This window comes from Alosa alosa, chromosome 13 (genome assembly GCF_017589495.1).
Source record: "Alosa alosa isolate M-15738 ecotype Scorff River chromosome 13, AALO_Geno_1.1, whole genome shotgun sequence".
Lineage (NCBI taxonomy): Eukaryota > Metazoa > Chordata > Actinopteri > Clupeiformes > Clupeidae > Alosa > Alosa alosa.
The window spans coordinates 32,725,572-32,745,569 of NC_063201.1; the positions used below are offsets into that span (position 1 = coordinate 32,725,572).

At 39.6% G+C, this 19,998-nt stretch overlaps 1 protein-coding gene across 1 annotated transcript in view; it reads right to left on the bottom strand.

The window, feature by feature from the left end:
- Positions 1 to 10,692: 10,692 nt before the first annotated feature.
- Positions 10,693 to 19,998, bottom strand: part of kmt2bb (lysine (K)-specific methyltransferase 2Bb) — a 94,989-nt gene continuing 85,683 nt past the window's right edge. Inside the window, exons 32-37 of the mRNA XM_048261956.1 lie at positions 17,471 to 17,605; positions 16,272 to 16,524; positions 14,761 to 14,868; positions 14,539 to 14,622; positions 13,796 to 13,925; positions 10,693 to 12,842 (exon numbers count right to left, since the gene is read on the bottom strand). Coding sequence (XP_048117913.1) covers positions 12,567 to 12,842; positions 13,796 to 13,925; positions 14,539 to 14,622; positions 14,761 to 14,868; positions 16,272 to 16,524; positions 17,471 to 17,605 — 986 coding nt within the window. The 3' untranslated portion in view covers positions 10,693 to 12,566. The remainder of the gene's footprint in view (positions 12,843 to 13,795; positions 13,926 to 14,538; positions 14,623 to 14,760; positions 14,869 to 16,271; positions 16,525 to 17,470; positions 17,606 to 19,998) is intronic.

The window sequence follows — 19,998 nt, forward strand, 5'->3', positions numbered from 1 at the left end:
GGGCTTCAGTTTTGCAATGGTTCTTAACTGGAAAAAGCTGCCTTTGACCACACTATTTATTTGCTTATTAAAATTTAAAGAGGAGTCAAAGAAAACCCCAAGATTCTTATTTCACTGTGGCTATACAGTTCACATATAGGCTAATGTACGTTACGGTGTCAGCTAGACTACATGTTAGCAAGATGCACATAACGTCAGCTAGCTCTGCACATAGCTGGTAACCTATGCAGGAATTGGAAAAGGAAGTTTTGTTTCATGTTTATTTGATAACATAGACTTGTAGTACAGTAGTGCTATCGATGCTTGTTATCTCAATAGTATCTGTCTGCGTCCTGCAATACTACAAGACACGCCCACTACGTTGCACGGCAACTAACCCAGACACGCCCACTGCGTGACACATCATCAACCGACTCTGCCTACTTGAACGCGAATCGGTGTTTCACAACACACCCACAAAAAAAAACAAATACTATTGCTTAAATGTCAGAATTTGTGCAGTTTACCTCTTATATCCTCCTTCACAAATGCATTAGGTTACAAACGTATCAAAGTTGCCTTTCGTTCCATTACTTGAGAGAATAGCTATACCGGAAGTTTGTAGTTTTTAGTGAAAACTAAACATGCGGGCTGTTTCTCAAAGGATCCATAACAAAATGTTGTTACCGGTCCCGTTCATCCCTATGGTGCTATTAAGGTGGTACTCATTTTCACGTTTGTTTGTGCAAACGCTTTTGGCCTTTTTGCACTTGCAAACACAGTTCAAAAGAGAAATAGGAAGAAATAGGAAGTGATTGGTTGCTAAATTCGGGATTCTGATTGGCTAACGTGGGATTGAGTTTTTCCTTACACTGCCACCGACAGGTTTGGCATGCTCTTGACGGCATATATACACGGGGAAACTTCTCTGAAAACGGAGTTTGTGCACAATGTTATTTTTGAAAACGGAGAGGGTGAAATGTCCGTTTATGAAAATAACCATGCACGAAGATAACTAGAAGTAGGCTGCATCGGAGCTGTAGACCCGTTGTCGTAGCCGACCTCAAAGTAAAGTAGGGTTCCCACGGGTTCATGGAATTTCAAGAATACCATCAGCATTTTAATGAAGTCTATTCCAAACATGGAACGTCAGGAAATTATATCTCTGATGCAATTTTGGGAAAAGATTATTCCACGTGTTGGACAGGCTGCCTATCTGCCCTAAGACTTTTCATCCTTGGGATAATTCCCATCAGACTTTTAAGTGCATTTTCAGGGACCATTAGGCCTACATAAGGCTACATATCCACTTTGTGACAACAAAGAGACAGCAGATTAATTCAAAGAATTTTATTAAAGACATTTCATAGACATTAAACACATAGCCAAAACAGGCCACAATGGCCGGTTAAACAAGGTTAAGCAAGCCACAATTGACTTTTAATATTTGTACTTCCAATTAAAAAAACAAAACAATAAACACAGAGCCAAAACAAGCCACAATGGCCGGTTAAACACGGTTAAGCAAGCCATAACTGACTTTTAATATTCATACTTCCAATTAAAAAAAAAACAATAAACACAGAGCCAAAACAAGCCACAATGGCCGGTTAAACACTGTTAAGCAAGCCATAATTGACTTTTAATATTCATACTTCCAATTTTTTCAAAAAACAATTCCACATCCTCAACATGCTTAAAGTTAAAGATGAAAGGATCCATAACTTCATGCCTTTCATCAGCATTGAAAGTGTCACCATTAACAATAAAATTCTCGAGCGCCTGTACAGCCTCGCTGTCTTCCATGGCAAGGAAGCGTGGCACATGCACTTCACCTTTTAAGAGGTTCTGTTTCTTCAGCTGCATTACCCAATATCTCGCTTCTTGCATGTCTTCAATATTCTGAGTTACCCAATTTCTCGCTTCATGAGCCTGGGGTTGTTTTGGGAGCCTATTGATGTAGCCTATCTCAGATGTATCTCAGAATAAAGGAATACTTCATATTACTCTAAACCACCGTCTGTAAATCAACTGTATACTACTGTCTACATTGCACTATATTTTTTGACCTGTCTCTGTATACATCACCTTTCTATACTGTGCCTCACATTGCAACACAGCTCAGATCTTTGGTTGCTATGAAGGCCAATTGTTCTAAATGGATGGTTGCTATGGCCAAAGGCCAGTTCTATCTCTGCCGTTGTCAAGCGGGCATATCGTAGAATTCTGATTAACCTCATCTTATTTGAAACATCTCTATTTTACTTAGCCCACTTCCATACAGTGGGTCCCATTAAGAATGGGTCCCATTAAGAATTACCGTGATTCACACAGCAGCATTATTAAATTAATCTGTCACCATATGCCTATGTTTGCAAAGAAAACATTTTAATTTGATTCACATGAAACGTTACATTTAATGTACATGTTGACAATGAGTAGGCTAGTTCTGGTTGTTGGTGGTTATTGCATCCTTTAGTTATGCCTACAATGCAAGTTCCCTCGCGATTGGAAGTTCCTGTAGACAATAGTAGACGCATTTCAAAACATCGCGTTAGGAGTCCTTGCCACTTCTTTTAAGCTGTCACAGACTTAGGTGCTGCTACTTTTAGGGCTAAAGTGCTTCGTGAATTACTGTTAGTAAAAAAAAATAGCAGTCCTAAAGTTACAAGTGACGAAGTTACGAGTGCAAGCATCTCATATCAAATGACCATGGTATTACGCTAAACAACATAAATCCCAATTAGCAACATACATCTCCTCCCTATAGCTAGCCACACAAGAAATTAATGATACTAAATCTCTGCTTAACATGCTTCTCCCATAGCTTCTCCGCTTAGCATTCTAATAACAGAAGGGGCACATATATGTTGACCACTACAACATGACTCATTATGTCTGTAACGTTAACTGTATAAAACACTTACTTTCATAAAGGACGCACACCATCCAGCACATACACATGGAAACCGATATTTTAGGTTCTTGGCCACAAACTCGAAACGTGTCTCTCTGAAGCCCTGTTCTAGAATCTTTGCTCTGAAGGCTGCGTTGCTAGGCAACATCAAATAAACGCAATGAGAGTCTTTCAGTATTAAATGTGTATGTGTGATTCCGAATGGATGTGTGTGGTTTGCAATTAGAATAAACAAGAAATAACATTTCCAATAATTTCCCATGATAAATTACATAATATTTGCACCTTCCTTACTTGTGAAGCTCACACCGTATTTCAAGTACACTAGTGAAATGTAATACAACGTTGCCACCTAGCGTTCAGATGTAGGCTATTTAACATTAACGTGACATTGCTTGCTTATTCTTTCGTCAACTCCATGCTTTTAGGAAAACAATCATAGTTCCCTCTTCAATGAGCGATTAACAGCTCGTTTTTGTAACAGAGATAGCTGTTTATTGTCCCTAGGTTTACAGAAACACCTATTCATATTAATACGTAGCCTATGGAGTGCTGCCGACCACTGTTCATTACGGCCCAGAATGCCTTGCATGTCTTTACAACAAAACAACACAGTAAAACCTAAATGCCCGTAAACATATGAATTTGCAATTTGAACATTTTTAATAATACTCTCCCATCATGATATTTAACAATACTGAAAATTTTAATTTGAATACCGTCAATGTGAAAATAACTGTACTACGTCAGCTATAAATAGCTAATGTTCTCCTTGCTACTTCAGTTCGTAAGTCCATACTACTTACTCCATGGCAGAGCAAGGATTTCATGATTGGACAAGGTTGCCCGGAGACATTGTGGCTGCCCAGAGACATTGTGCATACTTGGAAGGCATTGTGATAGATGTACCAGTACAACTGCAAATGTGGAAGGTGATAGTTACCAAATACAGGTGGGTGGTTTGCCAAATGCTGCAAACTTTTGTAATGTTTTTTTTTTTTTTTTTAGCTCAAGCACCCTCACATTGGAGTCCCGAGTTCACAAAAAAAATTTGGTATCGATATGTGACAGTGTTCCTGTGATATGGATGACTTCCTGTTTCGGAGCTTAGCTGCCGATTTCATTTGGCTGTGACGGGCAAACGCTTTCGAAAAATCAAAAATCCTTCTAGTAACTTTTGTGAGGCTTGGTCCAATGATGATGTACGTCAAGTTTCGTGGCGTTCAGACCAAATTTGTGACCTGTGAAAATTTAGTTTCGCTTTCTATTCAATCCAATATGGCGGACGAACAACACGCCCACTTGACGTCATCTTCTCGAGCAAGTTACACCGGTACTGCCCGGACGTTTTAAAGTTGGAACGGTGTCTCTGTCTCTAAGGGCCTAGGCACAGGAGCTGGCAAAAAATTAGGGAGACGGAAATAATAATAACATTAAATATAACCGCAAGCGGTGATTTACGGGGTCCGAGCAAAACGAACATGAGGTAGCATAGCTTTTTAGTTTTACATATGCTTTGATTGTTTGGGCCCAATTGTTCAAAAGAAACGTGATCGGTTTCGTTATCGGTTTCAGTTACCGGATTTCGCTGCTCGGATTGGATCAAATCTTGAAAATGGCTTGTTCAAAGGGAAACAAGGATCCTGAAATTGGATTAGATCACATAATCTATTCTTGGTTTTGATCTAGATAAAAACCTACACTTTGTGTTGTTCAAAACTTTTGAGTTGGATTGGAATAAATTTGATGCATAAAATTACGATTACCCTGTGCTGTAACGTTATAGTGTGCTAACCTCCACAACCTAATAGTATTCTAACAATACCCTATTCTAGTGTGCTAACCTCCACAACCCAACAGTATTCTAACAATTCTACTCTATTCTACAGGACTATGCATTTGTCATGGATAAGATGAAGGGTCTGATAATGGAAGGCAGTGTTTCCCACAGAATGGAATTGTATTTGTGGTGGTAAGTGAAGGGGGGTGGGGGTGGGTTCTGTGTTGGAGTCAATAAGATGAACAGCCTATAATTATGCAGTTATACTTGCCTTGCACGACAAGTCCTGACAAGTAGCTGTAACGTTATAGTGTGCTAACCTCCACAACCCAACAGTATTCTTAACAGTATTCTATTCTAGTATGCTAACCTCCACAACCCAACTGGAAGGAACTGTAGGGGGCGTGTGGGTCGAGGTAGAGTGAGTGTGTGGCGAGCAGGCAGAGCCTCGGTCAGAAGGCTCAATGGTATGGAGTGATGACACGGAGATGGCAGGTTTCGGTGCAACACAAGTGAAACAAACAGAAAATGGAGTAATCAGTGAAATGGGGTAAATCAGTACAGATCCCAACTCACAAACAAACCAATTGACATTTGAACAATAAACTGAAATCATATGGCTATATAAGGTACAACTAAACAATACTTGACATCCCAAGTCAACCAACATCACCTACTGTAATCATCTCTCACATGGGACTCCAACACACCAAACCAACAAACAAAGACCTTAACTTTACACATGATGGCAGAGCTACTCTACAGACTGATAAACATCACAAAAGTCATAGTGAGGGTCATTAAAGTGATGACTTACGTTAACTCAAAGACGCACACAGAGCAGGACACACTGGAGTGCTGGGTTGAGATGAACAAAAGAGTGAACTGAGGGCTTAGCAAACAATTTATCCTGGTCTGAGCCCCTGCTCCGGAGCTACAGGGTTTCCCAGCAGGTAAACTGGGTGTGGTTAGGTGGCAGAGCCAAACAATCCTGCAATTTCTCCACAGCACTCACCTCAAGCCCTTCTTACACTGACAGACTTTGGAAAGATTTGGAAACGATTTTTGAAAGACTACAGTCTCAGACCCTCTCACATCTTAAGACAAATAGTAGAGTTTTAAGTCACAGACTATGATTTTGCAATGACTAGGGATCTTGCAGGGTCACTATTTACAAGACTGCAACACGATTCCTTTAAATTATTACCCATTGTGCAATAGATAAACAGGAACTGATTTTCCGTATTTTCGTGTTTCTGCAGCATTGTTTCATGCGTGACATCCTTAACCGATATAGAGTTGTTTTGTCAAGTTGAAGAGCCGACTAAATATGTATAAGAAATGACAAATATTATAAGAATAACAAATAATTATAGGCTACAGCTGTGTCGGAGTCAATAAGATAAACAGCCTATAATCATACAGTTATACTTGCCTTGCACTACAAGTCCATATTGACAAGTAGCTGTAATGTTATAGTGTGCTAACCTCCAGAACCAAACAGCATTCTATTCTAGTATGCTGACCTCCACAACCCAACAGCATTCGAACACTAATGCTTCAAGTGGGATTTGAACTCTCAACCTAAGGATCACCAGTACAAGACATTATCTCACTGAGCCACTGTCAATCCTACATGTCGGCCAGTCACATTCACATGGTGAAAATGTGTACAAGCATACATTTGACAATAAAATGAAGGGCTTTCCTGAAAGAGTACACCTGAAAACTTTTTGAAATTCTGGGGCAATTAGACATTTGTAGAGAAGAACACTAATGGATGAAATATAAATATGATAGACTTAATGATGAAGGAAAAATAGTAAACAAAGAAGTTCCCCTAAATGTCAGAGTGTCTCGGCATTCTGATTCTTGGCAACTAATGACTGTGTATGTCGATTGCCTGATCTCATTCAGGTGCTGTTCAATGGTGTGAATCTTCAATACCCAATAGCATGTGCAGGTTGAGCCTAAAGCTCTACCAGGATTCGAACTCTCAACCTAACAAACACCAGCACTAGACATTATCCCACTGAGCCACTGACAATCCTACATATTGGGTAGTCACATTCACATGGTGAAAATGTGTGTTGAAAACTTTTTGAAATTCTGGGGCAATTACACATTTGTAGAGATGAACACTAATGGATGAAATATAAATATGATAGACGTGAAGGAAAAATAGTAAACAAAGAAGTTCCCCTAAATGTAATAGAGAGTCCCGGCATTCTGATTCTTGGCAACTGATGAGTGTGAATGTTGATTGGCTGATGTCATTCAGGTGCCGTTCAATGGTGTGAATCTGAAATGACAAAACCTAAAGCGCTAACAGGGATTCGAACACTCAACCTGAGAAACATCAGTACAAGGCATTAGCCCACTGAGCCACTGACAATCATACATATTGGGCAGTCACATTCACATGGTGAAAATATGTGTTGGTAAACACACAAGAAAAACTCCAAGCATACATTTGACAATAAAATGAAGGGCTTTCCTGAAAGGGTACACCTGATGTGCTTGTGAAATGCATGGATTCCAGATGCTGCTACTGGAAGAAACTGGAATCCATGCATTTCCACTGAATTATTTTTGGAATCTGATCCCTTATCATACCAGTTCATTCTGACTCGTTGCTCAACTTATCGTGACTAAATTCAAGATGGCTGCAAACGCTAAACTTCGAAGAAGACTGTCTGTATAAATCGTCTTGTAAGTAAACTACCAGTGCTTTTTCAAAGTTCTCAATGTCTCGTTTTAAATGTCAGGGCCCTCGGAAATCTACCAATGAAGTGTGGAGATACATTGAGCCTCGTAAATGGGTGTAAAACAGTGATTTATTTGCATGGATGCCGAAGCACCACTATTGAAAAAGCTGTTGGTAGCATCGGCTAACTAGTGCCAGATTTTGGAGTGCAGGGGACAAGCCGAGATGGGCTATGAGACATACGTTCACACTCGGTATCATGTTTCAATACACTTTAGGTCAATATCACACCGGAATTCTCCTTTAATGGTATCCACCTAATGATGGTTGTATGGTTGTTATCCAAGGAAAAAAAATACTCATATAGGTGATATAGGAGAAATGGGCTGAGTGGTCGAACTTTATTGGCCTATATCTGTGAAATGGAAGAACATATCCAAATTATTTTGATAACTTGATGTTTGGCTTTTCTCTGAAATTGTGGCAAAAGTAAACATTTTTAGAGCATAAGACCAGGGTGAATAAGATGCATCTGAATTTAGAGATTAATATAATGAGAGAATTTTGAGTCTAGGTCAATTTGGTAAGGAGAAATAAGCGTTTTTGACAAGAGCGCCACCTTTGGGTGCAGTACCCCAAAATTTGGGTTATGGGTAGTGGGGGGTACTGGTAACAATACTTGAAAATCTCAAGTTTCTAGGACTTACAGTTTATAGGAATATAGGTGATCTAGGAAAAAAGGCCTAAGTGGTCTAACTTTATTGGCCTATATCTCTGAAATGGAACGAAATATCAAAATTCTGAGCAGTAAAAAAAATGATCTGAGTTTAGAGATTAATATTATGAAAGAATTTTGAGTCTAGGTCAATCTGGTAAGGAGAAATTAGCATAATTAACTTTTTTTTCCAATAGCGCCACCTTTGGGTGCAGTACCCCACATTTTGGGTTATGGGTAGAGGGGGGTACTGGTAACCATACCTGAAAATTTGAAGAGTTTTGGAGTTACGGTTTAGGCTGCAGTATGACTTTTACAGAATTTTGGCCAAAAATGAACGGTACAGAAACAATAGGGGTCCTGCAGCTACGCTGCCTGGACCCCTAATAATAAATATAGCAAGCAGCAATGTGGGGGCCAAGCAGTGCGCTATAGCAGGAATGGCGTTGCCATGGCATGAGCAAGCACTCATAGCAAGCTTGATTGCAATTGGATAAAGAATGGCTGAGAAATAAGCTAATTTACTTTGTTATAGTGCCCCTAGAGGTGAAAATTACACCAATGTCCTTGTGGGTTCTCACAATCAGCTACCATGTCCCTGGACTTCATACACCAAACATTTGCTGAGATGTGAGCTCAATTTGTCTATTACAGCACCCCTAGAGGCCAAATGAGACCACTTTCCTTGCATGTCCTCACAATCAGCTACTTTGTCTCTGTATTAAGTTGGGACTTCATACATCAAAGCATTGCTGAGATACAAGCTCACTTCCTGTATTGCAGCGCCCCCTATAGAGGCCAAATGATGCCAATTTCCTATTGAGTCATCACAATCAGATACCAAGTCCCTGTACCAAGTTTGGACTTTATACGTCAAAGTGTTGCTGAGATACGAGTTCACTTCCTGTATTGCAGCACCCCCTATAGAGGGCAAATGATGCCAATTTCCTAGTGCATCATCACAATATGGTAACAGGTCCTTATACCAAGTTTGGACTTTGTACATCAAAGCGTTGCTGAGATACAAGCTCACTTCCTGTATTACAGCGCCCCCTATAGAGGGCAAATGATGCCAATTTCCTAGTGCGTCCTCACAATCAGATTCCAAGTCCCTGTACAAACTTCACACATTAAAGCGTAGCCGAGATGTTAGCCCACTTCCTGTTAGGCGGCATCGTCGCCATGTGTAATTGGCTGTCACGGGCAAACAAACTTGAAAATAAAAAATCTGACAATTGGTCACGGGCAAACAAACTTGAAAATAAAAAATCTGACAAGTATCGTTTGTGCGGCTCGGTCTAAAAATCATCTCCGCCAAGTTCTGTGAAAATCGGATGAAATTTGTAACCGCTGAAACTTTTTGTAGAGTTTGGACTAAATCCAATATGGCGGAGGTCCAATATGGCGGAAAGTGACGGGGATAGGGTCGATGAACTTCGAGATTGTACAAGGATTCAGACGCTACCTCAATTGTGAAAATCAGACAAAAGAGTCAAGGATCACGCGCATGAACGCATGTCCAGCTTTGAACTGGTGGTGGCGCTAGAGCAGTGTTTCTCAAAGTGTGGTCCGGGGACCACTGGTGGTCCGCAAGCTAGCCCAAGTGGTCCGTGAGCAGACGTGGTCAAATATAATTGTTTGCAATATTGAACCAACTTGTATGTAAATCCAAACATTTCTGCAACACTGGCATGCCAGTTTAAATCATATAAATTCTCTGACACAATAAGCAAGGTGCAAAGACAATCAGCGAGTAGGCCTATTGTGTAATTTACTGTTGAAGTAGGTCTACTTTTTTTTTTTTTAGCTAGGTGGTCCGTGAGGCTATTTTTATTGAGTGGTCCTTGGTCTGAAAAAGTTTGAGAAACACTGCGCTAGAGTGTTCAATGTATATGCATGAAAATTGCTGTGAGTGATTGGGACAGTGTCCTGACTAATGGCATCAAGTCTTGTTATGTTAACTCAAAGCGTCACCTAGATGTTTGTCCACTTCCTGTTTGGCGTCTTCATCACCATATTTCACATATTTCACTGTCACGGGCAAACAAAAATGAAATTGAAAAATCTGACTGGTGATTGAAAGTATCGTTTGTGCAGCTCGGGAAGAAGATCATCTCCGCCAAGTTCCATGAAAATCGGACGAAATTTCTGACCGCTGAAACTTTTCGTAGAGTTTGGACTAAATCAAATATGGCGGAGGTCCAATATGGCAGAAAGTGACGTAATAGGGGTCATTGAACTTAGGTCGCTCCAGGGATTCCAACGGTGCCTGATATGTGAAAATCGGACGCACCGTTCAATGGTCACATGCGTGAATGCAATCCAGGTTCGACCCATTGGTGGCGCTAGAGTGTTGGGCATAGAGTTCTGGAAATTGGTGAGAGTGATCATGGGACAGTGCTGAATCAGTGTGCCAAATTTCATAACTTTAGAAATTTTCGGCCAGATTTTGACCTGTTGGTGGCGCTAGATGGCTGGGTTTAGAGGTCCGTAAATGAGTGTGAGTGGTCAGTGGAGTGTCCCGAAACTTTCTGCCAAAAAATCTGCACTTTTTAGCCAGGCGTTCTATGGGCTGATCAAATCAATGAACTTTGTTCAAATGTCTTAACAGCTTTATTAATCAAATAACAATAAATAAAAAAGTGCATAGAAAAAAATGAATCAGTTTTAGAAATATGATACAACTATTTACAACTTGGGGTTCATTTTGTACAAAGTTACAAGGATACGTGTTGCACATTTATGTACTATTTGTCTTAAAAAAAACCTATTCATATGTTTAAAATAAAATTTAACATGAGCATACACTTTCAACAGCAGTAAAACAAATTGTGATGGTTTCACCAATATCTCACGTGTCCTTCATTGCACACAAAAACAGGCAAAAAACATATTGGTACTCCATTTTTGTTAGTTGCCTTAGTTTTGATGTCATTCCATAACAAGTTGAGGTAGAATCCTTGCAATATTTGCGGAATTCCATCTTTTCTTATTTTGATGTGATGACACAGGGAGGACAAGTTTAACACAACTCTTCCAAGACAGGGCTGGCATTAAGCTAACTGCTTAGTTCACACCTTAAAAAAATCTCTGGTGCTCTATGATGACAGCGCTGATGAGTGATTTTGCTTCCTTGAGAGTATTTTTATAAAAATACACATAAACACTTACATGCATAATGAAACCATTTTGTTCCATTTTTTTCTGGCTACACAAGCAGATGAACTCAAAAGTGGAAAATAAAACCATGCTACCAAGGTTGGTACCAAGAACTGCAGACAACCTTCAAGACACCTGATGAAACGGAGAGCACATCAAAATGTGAAGTGAATAAATGTCCCATGAGCAATTTGTGATCCTGAATACAACTTGTACACAACAGTTTTTGCTCAGGATCCATAATTGTATATCTACAGACTATAGCAATTTATCTTATGGAACAGAATAGCGAAGGTGGACAAGCAGGTCTTGTTCATGGCAGTCTCAGCCTATGTTCAAATTATGCTTAAGCCTGAGGATAAGAAATCAAACTTTGACATTTTGGATAGACAATCTCTCAACAGTTAGCAGTCATGTCTCTGACAGCATAACAAGACATGCCATAAATGAATGAATATCACAGTAAAATACAAAAGTGGTAATGTATGTTTTTTTTTTACACAAAAACTTCAGTAGTGTTCTTTGTAATGACCATGGAAAGAGAAAGTAACATTCTACTGTGATCTCTCATAACTGGTATGACACTAATGCACTACTGTTGCTTTAAAAAATTGTATGAGTCTGAAAGAAGAAGAAGAAACAAAAAACACATACAAATTAAAATGACAGAATATTGACACATTACTCCCTTGGGTCAACAAGAAGCAATACTTCAGTTCTAGAACCTGAGAAAGAAAGCTCTGAGCTTTTCTAGCACCGTAAAAATCTGACATAAAAAAAGAGAAGAGCTTTCAGTCACACAGGAAGAGGCACTCAAAAAAGTGTGATGGAACCAACAGGAAATGAGACTATGGCAACCATCTCAAATGGCTGACCTAGGGGGGGAAACTGTTTGGCAAAATAAAGTAAAACAAAGATCAGACTTATGAGAAATGCATCTACTGTAGTCTCTTGTTTGAATCAACACCAAGGATAATTACTAAGTCAGCATGCCAAAATTACTGCACAAACTCCTCGTCCTTACTGTAACCACTGGCAACTTAAAGAGTGACAAAGAAGGAAGGGGGTGGAGTCTGAAATGTTTCACTTCCTCTCCTTATATCTGTATCCTGCAGAAAGTAATGTTATGGTTTTGCAGTTTGAAGGCTAAGTTGATAGCTGAATTATGCCAACTGACCAGCCAATAACTAAATGTCCTGTTATTTGGAAGACCCATAATGCATGTTGCCCTTTCTCTTCGTGTTGCATTAGAAAATTAGAAACTCTCCAGATGAAAAGACGTCTGTGATATTTCTGCAACTGTCTACCTTCAGTTAAGGAAGCGGCGGCAGCGTCTGGCCCCACAATTACAATTAAGTTTGTTACTCTCATCCTCTATGGGGAACTTGTAGTCATAAGTGAGCTCTTCACCACGATAAATTTTACGCAGAGCAAAGATGACAATGTGCTTCTGGCCTTCCACATTGATAACACGAGAGTAACAGTTTGGTTCACAGGAGTGGTTAATAAAGCGTGCTGCGTTTCCGTGCATGGTGGCATCGACAACTTCAAAGTCATCTATGCGGAACATGTAGCAGCCAATCCCCTGCAGAAGACCACATAAAACACAAATGAGTTCAGTTTAAAATAAACAAGCAATTCTTAAATGTTATTTTATAGACGATGAAAGTGAACAGTTGACACAATCACAAGACATTAAAGACAGCTACCAAATATAAAATATTAAAAACAGGGTATTGTCTACTGTCTCAGGGTATACTCTTATGGTTCAAAAGATTCCATTCAGTGTGTCCAGAATATATTTTATCAGTCAAATCTAAAAGCTCACTGGTCAAAGATCATCATTTATGACATTTACCACCCCAGTTTTAGAGTTTCAGCAGCTACCCTCTGGAAATTAAGGCAAGGAATGCCCGAATACACTGAATAATGACCGAATATTTACTTATTTTATTTGTTTCTCACTGTCTTCTTCAGTTGGGAGTTGTAACAAAACTCAATTTAACTTCTAGTGTACCTGTACAATCACATATGACAAATAGTCCTTCAGCTACAAGACTTGGTCAGAAGATTTGGCAAATTTTTCATGGGCGCAACCCACATACATGCTGCCCCCACAAGTGCCCCACATCCCAAATGGGGCACCATTTGAAAGGGAACTAAACAGGCTTTCCAACGGTATAAGATGTATTGCAAAAAATAATTGTTACCACAGAGAAATAATCTACCAAACACAAATTTCCTTACTTTTTGTGCTAAGTTTATTTTAGCCATAACATAGCTGTGTGGATAAGCTCAGACAATTGAAACAGGACAATTAGCTGTAGGCCTGCAATGTTCATACAACAGGACTGTTGAGACTGCCGACAAAGGTGATTTTGTAGGTTATACTCACAGTTAGTGCTACACTGTTCTTAAATGTATGAGCATTCTTACTGGACATTGTGGAATATTATTTTTTTAAATTCACCAGCTAATTGCCAGTAAAAAGAAGGCAATTACAAGGAAATGGAAACACTGATCTACAGTAGAGCTCACCTTGCTGTTATAGTACTTCTCTCGCTTGTCTGTTAGAACTGAACGAATTACTATGCCTGCATATTCGATGACCATCTCTCCTGCATCAATGTTTCTTTTGCAGAACAGTCCACGGCCATGGATGGCAGACCTATTTAAGGAGAAAATGGGGACATCACATTATAGCATTCATATTTTTCCATTTCAAAAAGGGTCAATTCCAGTGTCATGTTCACTGACATATGTTTACAATTCTAGGACATTTCTGGATGTTTAAAAAGATGGCTAGGATAAATGCATTATCAATCCTATCTCTTATAGGCAACCATAATATTCGTTCATGACCAGGGTAGGGTTACACACTTATTTCTTATCATGGTTTATAATAAACTAATAGAACTAGTTCTGCCACTGCAATGTTTACAGTTTACTCTATCACGACCGGCAATGAAAGTGAGTGAAAATACCAGTTTCATTCTGTACTACTATGTGGGATCACTATAATCAGCTGGTGGCCACTGTTATCTCTATGAATTAATTACAAACTTAATTTGGATTTCTTTAATCAGAAGCATTAAACGTAAGTTATGATGAAAGGCAGGCATGGTGGAGCCTTGTCTCTTTGGATAAAAGTATATTCTAACAAAAGGCTACAAGAATATAAATGGTAAATGTGCCATTCTGTCACTTCAGAGGAAAATATGCACAGGAAATAGTCACATTTCCAAATATAACCATGGTGGTGTTACCACCTCCTGCCTTACCTGTAAACGCCAACAGCCTCCTTTGATGTCCTTTCCAGGTGCCTGAATCGCATGGCCATTGGTAGCTCTTGATTTGTGGCACGTCTGTCACAGAACAAAACCACAAAATACATTAAACAGGTAGAGAAAGGCATGCACAGCATGTTTTCTCATACACAAATTTAGAACAGTATCAAGAGTATCTAGAGGTATGCCATTTCTGACTGAGAAAAAGTTGTTTACCTGATAGATTTGAGAGGAATATCATCTTCATCCTCCTCATATGGCCCAATGTCTGGGAGCTGTCTATGTTGTGAAGCCAGGAAGTTGAACATATCAAAAGTTGACTTCCTGTGATTGGAAGGAACATTTGAGTCAGGGGAACATGTTGACAAGAAACAGTTTGGCATGGAAATTGAGACATTTTCCTGTTAAAAATATGTAAGTTAAAGGAACCGTATGTAAGAAATGTGTTTCAATTAATCAGAAAATGGCCCTGTTATGTCACTTGACATTGAAAAATCATGTTCGTTTTACTATCACTGACAACAGTAGTCCGGCCAGGATATTGTCATTTAAAAAGTGAAGTTGCAGCCCTCAACTGATGTTGATGTTGTCATGTTGTGTTTTGGCCTGATGTGCCATCCTCCACCTATCTACTAATCACAAAGTCAGTAGTGTTTCGGCATCCGGGTTGCCAGCTCTGCCATTCGGGGCGGGGGGTTGGGGGGGTCACCGCTCTACAATAATTTGAAAGTGATTGTAGTACCAGTTTTGGCCACAATCTTACATACGGTTCCTTTAACTGAAAATGCTTGTTTTATCCCCAGTATTTATGTTAAGCCGTTCAACTTTGAGGGTGAAAATGAGACATGAGTCAGTACTGTTTGCCTCAAGTAGCCAAGTCCCTTCACTGGGCTTATGCCGAAAGAGTAAGTTACGGGCTGGCCATACACTGTCCTGACTACGCACGCTCTTTGAAGTTATCCCAAAGTACTGACGTCTTGCATTCTCCTTCAGAGAACAGAGGTTACCTCGAGTAACCGCAACATTTCTGTTCTTTTATCAGGTATTACAAATATAAGTGCTATTCAATCTAGGGGTCTGCACTCCCGGAGTCCCGCTAGACCCGCAGGTCTTTGAGACAAGCTTTGAAAGTTCTATGCGGGAGTTGATGGGATGAGAGAGGTGCGTTTGCGGGTGCGGTTGAAACAAATGATTCACTGTAATCCTGCAAATCAAATATGTGCGTAAAATAAAATATGTAAATTAATTTAAGTAGTGTAGGCTACATAAGTAGGCTATAGTTGAGCTGGATGTTCTACTAGGCAGAATTAAAAAATAGGTTAAAGCAGCCTAATTGACGGATATTGAAATCGAAAGCATGACAGAGGAAGAGGGCACAATCAAGACATCTGGAAGTCTTTCTCAGCTCTGTGTGTCAAGTGCTCCTTTCTTGTGAGACAGAAAGCAAAACTTAATATCCCTTTTGCATATCTTGTGTGGGCTTTAGCGGGCAGGAGCAGGAAATAATGTTACAGATGTGGGTGGGAGCGGGACTAAAAATGATGCATTACTGCCTAAAACATATAATTCTGGCAACTGACTCAGTAATGTCACCGAGTAATGTCGGTACAAAAAAAAAAAAAAATCTGTGCTACCTAACTCGAGTTGATGCAGCCAACAGCTACAGCAGCCAGGCAGCTACAGTGCTACATTCTGGGGGGATCTTTAACATCATGGCAACAACCTACCGTAGATACACTTCAGCACGTGCACAGCCACTGGGGTTGACAGGCAGGTCCTCTTCTTGTGCCACCTGCTTATGGAAACGGAAGGTGTGGTGTAGACAATGGTGAGCACCTTCTAGTTGCTCCACAAGGAACACCACTGCATCATGGAGCATGCCTGCCATCTGGGCACCACTTATGTCCATGCAGGTAAGTTGCTTCAGGTGGTGGGCAGCACGCACCTCCTGAACACCGTCTGTCACTGCCCGCCAAGCCACTAGAGAGGCAGAAAGGTATCTCATGAGGTCAAAATACAAAGCAAGCCAGTATATCATCTTTTAAATATATATTTAATAAAACAAGTGTTCTCGGTAATTCAACCTTCATGGTCAAGAGGTTAAATAGACTTTACTTCTTTTGTCATAATTTGAAGGCAATTCTAACTCACTGCAACAATGCAAACAGAAACTAAAATCAGTAAAGCCTGTGCTCAAATTATTTCATCAATTGATGAAATGGACCAGTAAGATAAAGCACAAGTACTGATTGGAGTACTTTTTAGGTTGGTACTGGTGACCTGGACTAATTGACACACACGGTCACAGTGACTGTGACATCTTTTTTACATACATTTTAGGGCTTTTTATGTTTTATTTATTTAATGAGATAGTGAAGAGATGTGAATAATTGAGTGGGAGAGAAATGGGGAAGGCATTCATGGTACAGGACCCAGAATCCTTTTGTGAAGACATAGAGTATGTGTGCAAAGCAAGATATTCTGCACAACACCCCATGGTTCACAGCCAGGTTAACACAATTCACTTCAACAAAACTCTCCAGACTTGATGGCAATTTATTGAATTAATTATTTCTGTGCTTATAGTTAAGAACAAAATTATTCATACCCCTGGCAAATATTGATATAATGTTTATTTTCTCTTGACCCAATATGTTTGTTCTGAATGAAAATAACACTTTCACATGCAAAAAGGTTGCAAGAAAAAGGAACTTAGTGTAGTTTGTTCCAAAAAAGACACTACTATTGAAATCTGTGTGGTCGATGCTGAGAGATTTTCATTGGATGAGTGCAATTAACTTTGAGGTTTTTTTCCCCCTTTCTATTTATTCTATAAGTAATTAATTAGAAGTAGCTTGTTCTTTTGACAACCCTATACTGTAGATCTGTGAAACAAAGAGATGCAGAATAGACTGCAAGAGTTCACCCTCAATGCTGTCTGCTTCCACGCTGAAACCATCATCACTAATGATCTCAAACCGTAGGTGTGGCTGGTCTTGGTTGGGCTTGGTCTCATCCTCTGAATCAGATGGTGGCAGCTCATCACATGAATAAGTAGGTCCTAGGGGGAAACAGTAAGACAATTAATGATGGTCTGCAGCAGGATGTATTTTGCTAGTTGACAGGAATTGACTACTGGTTATTCTGTTAGCGTAATCTAATGTATCTAGTCTAATCTAATCTAACTATGCCATTTTCAGCATTTCCTTGATTATCCACGTTAAAATCCAAAATGGAAACTCCAGAACACCTCTGGGTCATTCCACGTCAATTCAACCAGGGCCCACGCACTTAGGTCTCAAAAAATTTACCAGGTATACCCATGTTACCCAGGAGACACACTGTAAAATTACTTTTATGTAAGATCAATAATTTACAAGATACAGCCAGTTTTACGGGGGGAGGGGGTTGTCGATTTTGTTCGGCCTCTTTTTTTTGTCAAAGTTCACAAGCCCATAGTGCAATAACTAAACCATGTAGGTGGCTCAAAATTGGCATGCTGGTACATAAATAGGAATAGTATGTAGCAAAATCGTCACATTTGGTCTGGATGATCCTGCATGGTCATAGCTGTCCCTCAAAGTTGATCAAAATTTTATTGGAGTTTTTGGCTGGGCTCTGTTTAGGCCTTCAGAAGACATATTTGTACTCAACATAGGCTCTTATATTTTCCTTATTGAGATAAGTAGAAATACTCCCACAAGCAATGAACAGAAAATAAAGTCCTTCAGGGTCTGAACAGCAGACCTACATTTCAAGAAATACATTTCACTGGGGTGTGAATGCGCACAGCGCTCCAAGTGCGCTGTGTATGTTGTCTCACTTTCTTGCCAGGAGTGTAAAGTAATAATTAGTTGTTTAAATGTAGGTACTGAATAGAATACAAAGCATGCCATGGGCAGCCAGTCTACAAATGTCACTCTCAGTTTGGCTCTTTTGCTTGTGGCAAAATGTTGCTTCATAATTCTTTAAAGATGCCCTGCCACACACATTTCATTACTTTGAGGTAATGTCTGAAGTTCTACCATGGACTCTCTAACATTTTTTTCGGAAAAGCAAGGTATCGTCTAATGTTAGCTTCATGGCATGAATTTAGCTTGGCTACCGAGTGCTAGCATTGTCCAAATGGGCAATAAACCTGCTAGGCTAGCGCTATGATTTGATACCAAGTACATCCTTCTGGGTTATAAAACAGACTAAGTGACAGCAAAATAATAACTTCATATTGCTGGACTTACCCCACGTTTTTTCTGTTTTTGTGGCAAAGCATGTTTATAATCTAACGCTGTTGTGTGTTTCTCTATGGCAAAGCATGTTCATAATCCGGTTTTGAGATCCTAGCAAATTCCTGCATGGCATCCAATTCAAGGCTCACAATGCATCCCAATTTGTTTAAAGGAAAATTCCGGTTTTTAGCACTTTAAGGCCCTTTTCTGTTTTGTTTTGGATGGTGGTGGACACCGAAATTTTGACGATGGGTCCTGTCTCGACTTTTCTGACTCGTTTTGAATCGCCTTTGACTTCTCAGGGTGGCTGGCAATGGGCATACTGTAGTAGGCTACTCAAACATGTCCTAAAACAACCCTTAACGTTCGTTTTCAAAACTGTGCAACTCACCGAGTGGTTAGTGGTGTTCCACCACTCTAGTTCATCCAAAACAAACCAGAAAAGGGCCTTAAAGTGCTAAAAACCGTAATTTTCCTTTAACAAAGAAACACCTTTTTTGCCTTTACTTTGTTCATGGCAATGCAGTAAAAAGTTGAGAATCATTATGAGTGCATACACCATATGAACGCAGGCTAACACGCAACCTCGGGTCAAGTCAGATCAGTTCGTGTCACAGATATGGAGCGCAGAAAGGTTATTTTTCATCACTAAACAAAAAATGGCATTTATTTCCGTAAATTACACACCACATATTTCTGTAAATTGCTCAGCCCCAGAGTATCCCTCCAACATGGCAATTGTAATGCCCAATTCAGGACAGTCTGAACACACATGAAATGCATGTAGAGCTATGAGCTTGCTGTGGTGAGATACATGTTGAAATATAAGAACTTTTTATAATACGCATTTTATATTTTAATTCTTTAAAAATAAAAATAAAATCAATGCTAGTACTAATACATGAAATGATGGCAGATCTGGATAGCCTAGACTCTGCTGAAAAAAAAACAACAATATATAATATGGTACGGAGCCCCGGATATGTCATGGGGAAAAAAAAAATAATAATAATAAGTTGTGGCCACGAAATAGCAATTCGTTCCCACAAAGTACTAATTTGTGGCCACGAAATATTAATTTGTTCCCACGAAATAGGTAATTTGTGGCAACTAAATATTAATTAGTTCCCACGAAATAGTAATTTGTGGCCACAAAATAGGTAGGCCTATAGGCTGTGCACTGGACAGCTGGATGAGCAAATCAAACTCCTCAAACAGGAACAGTCGC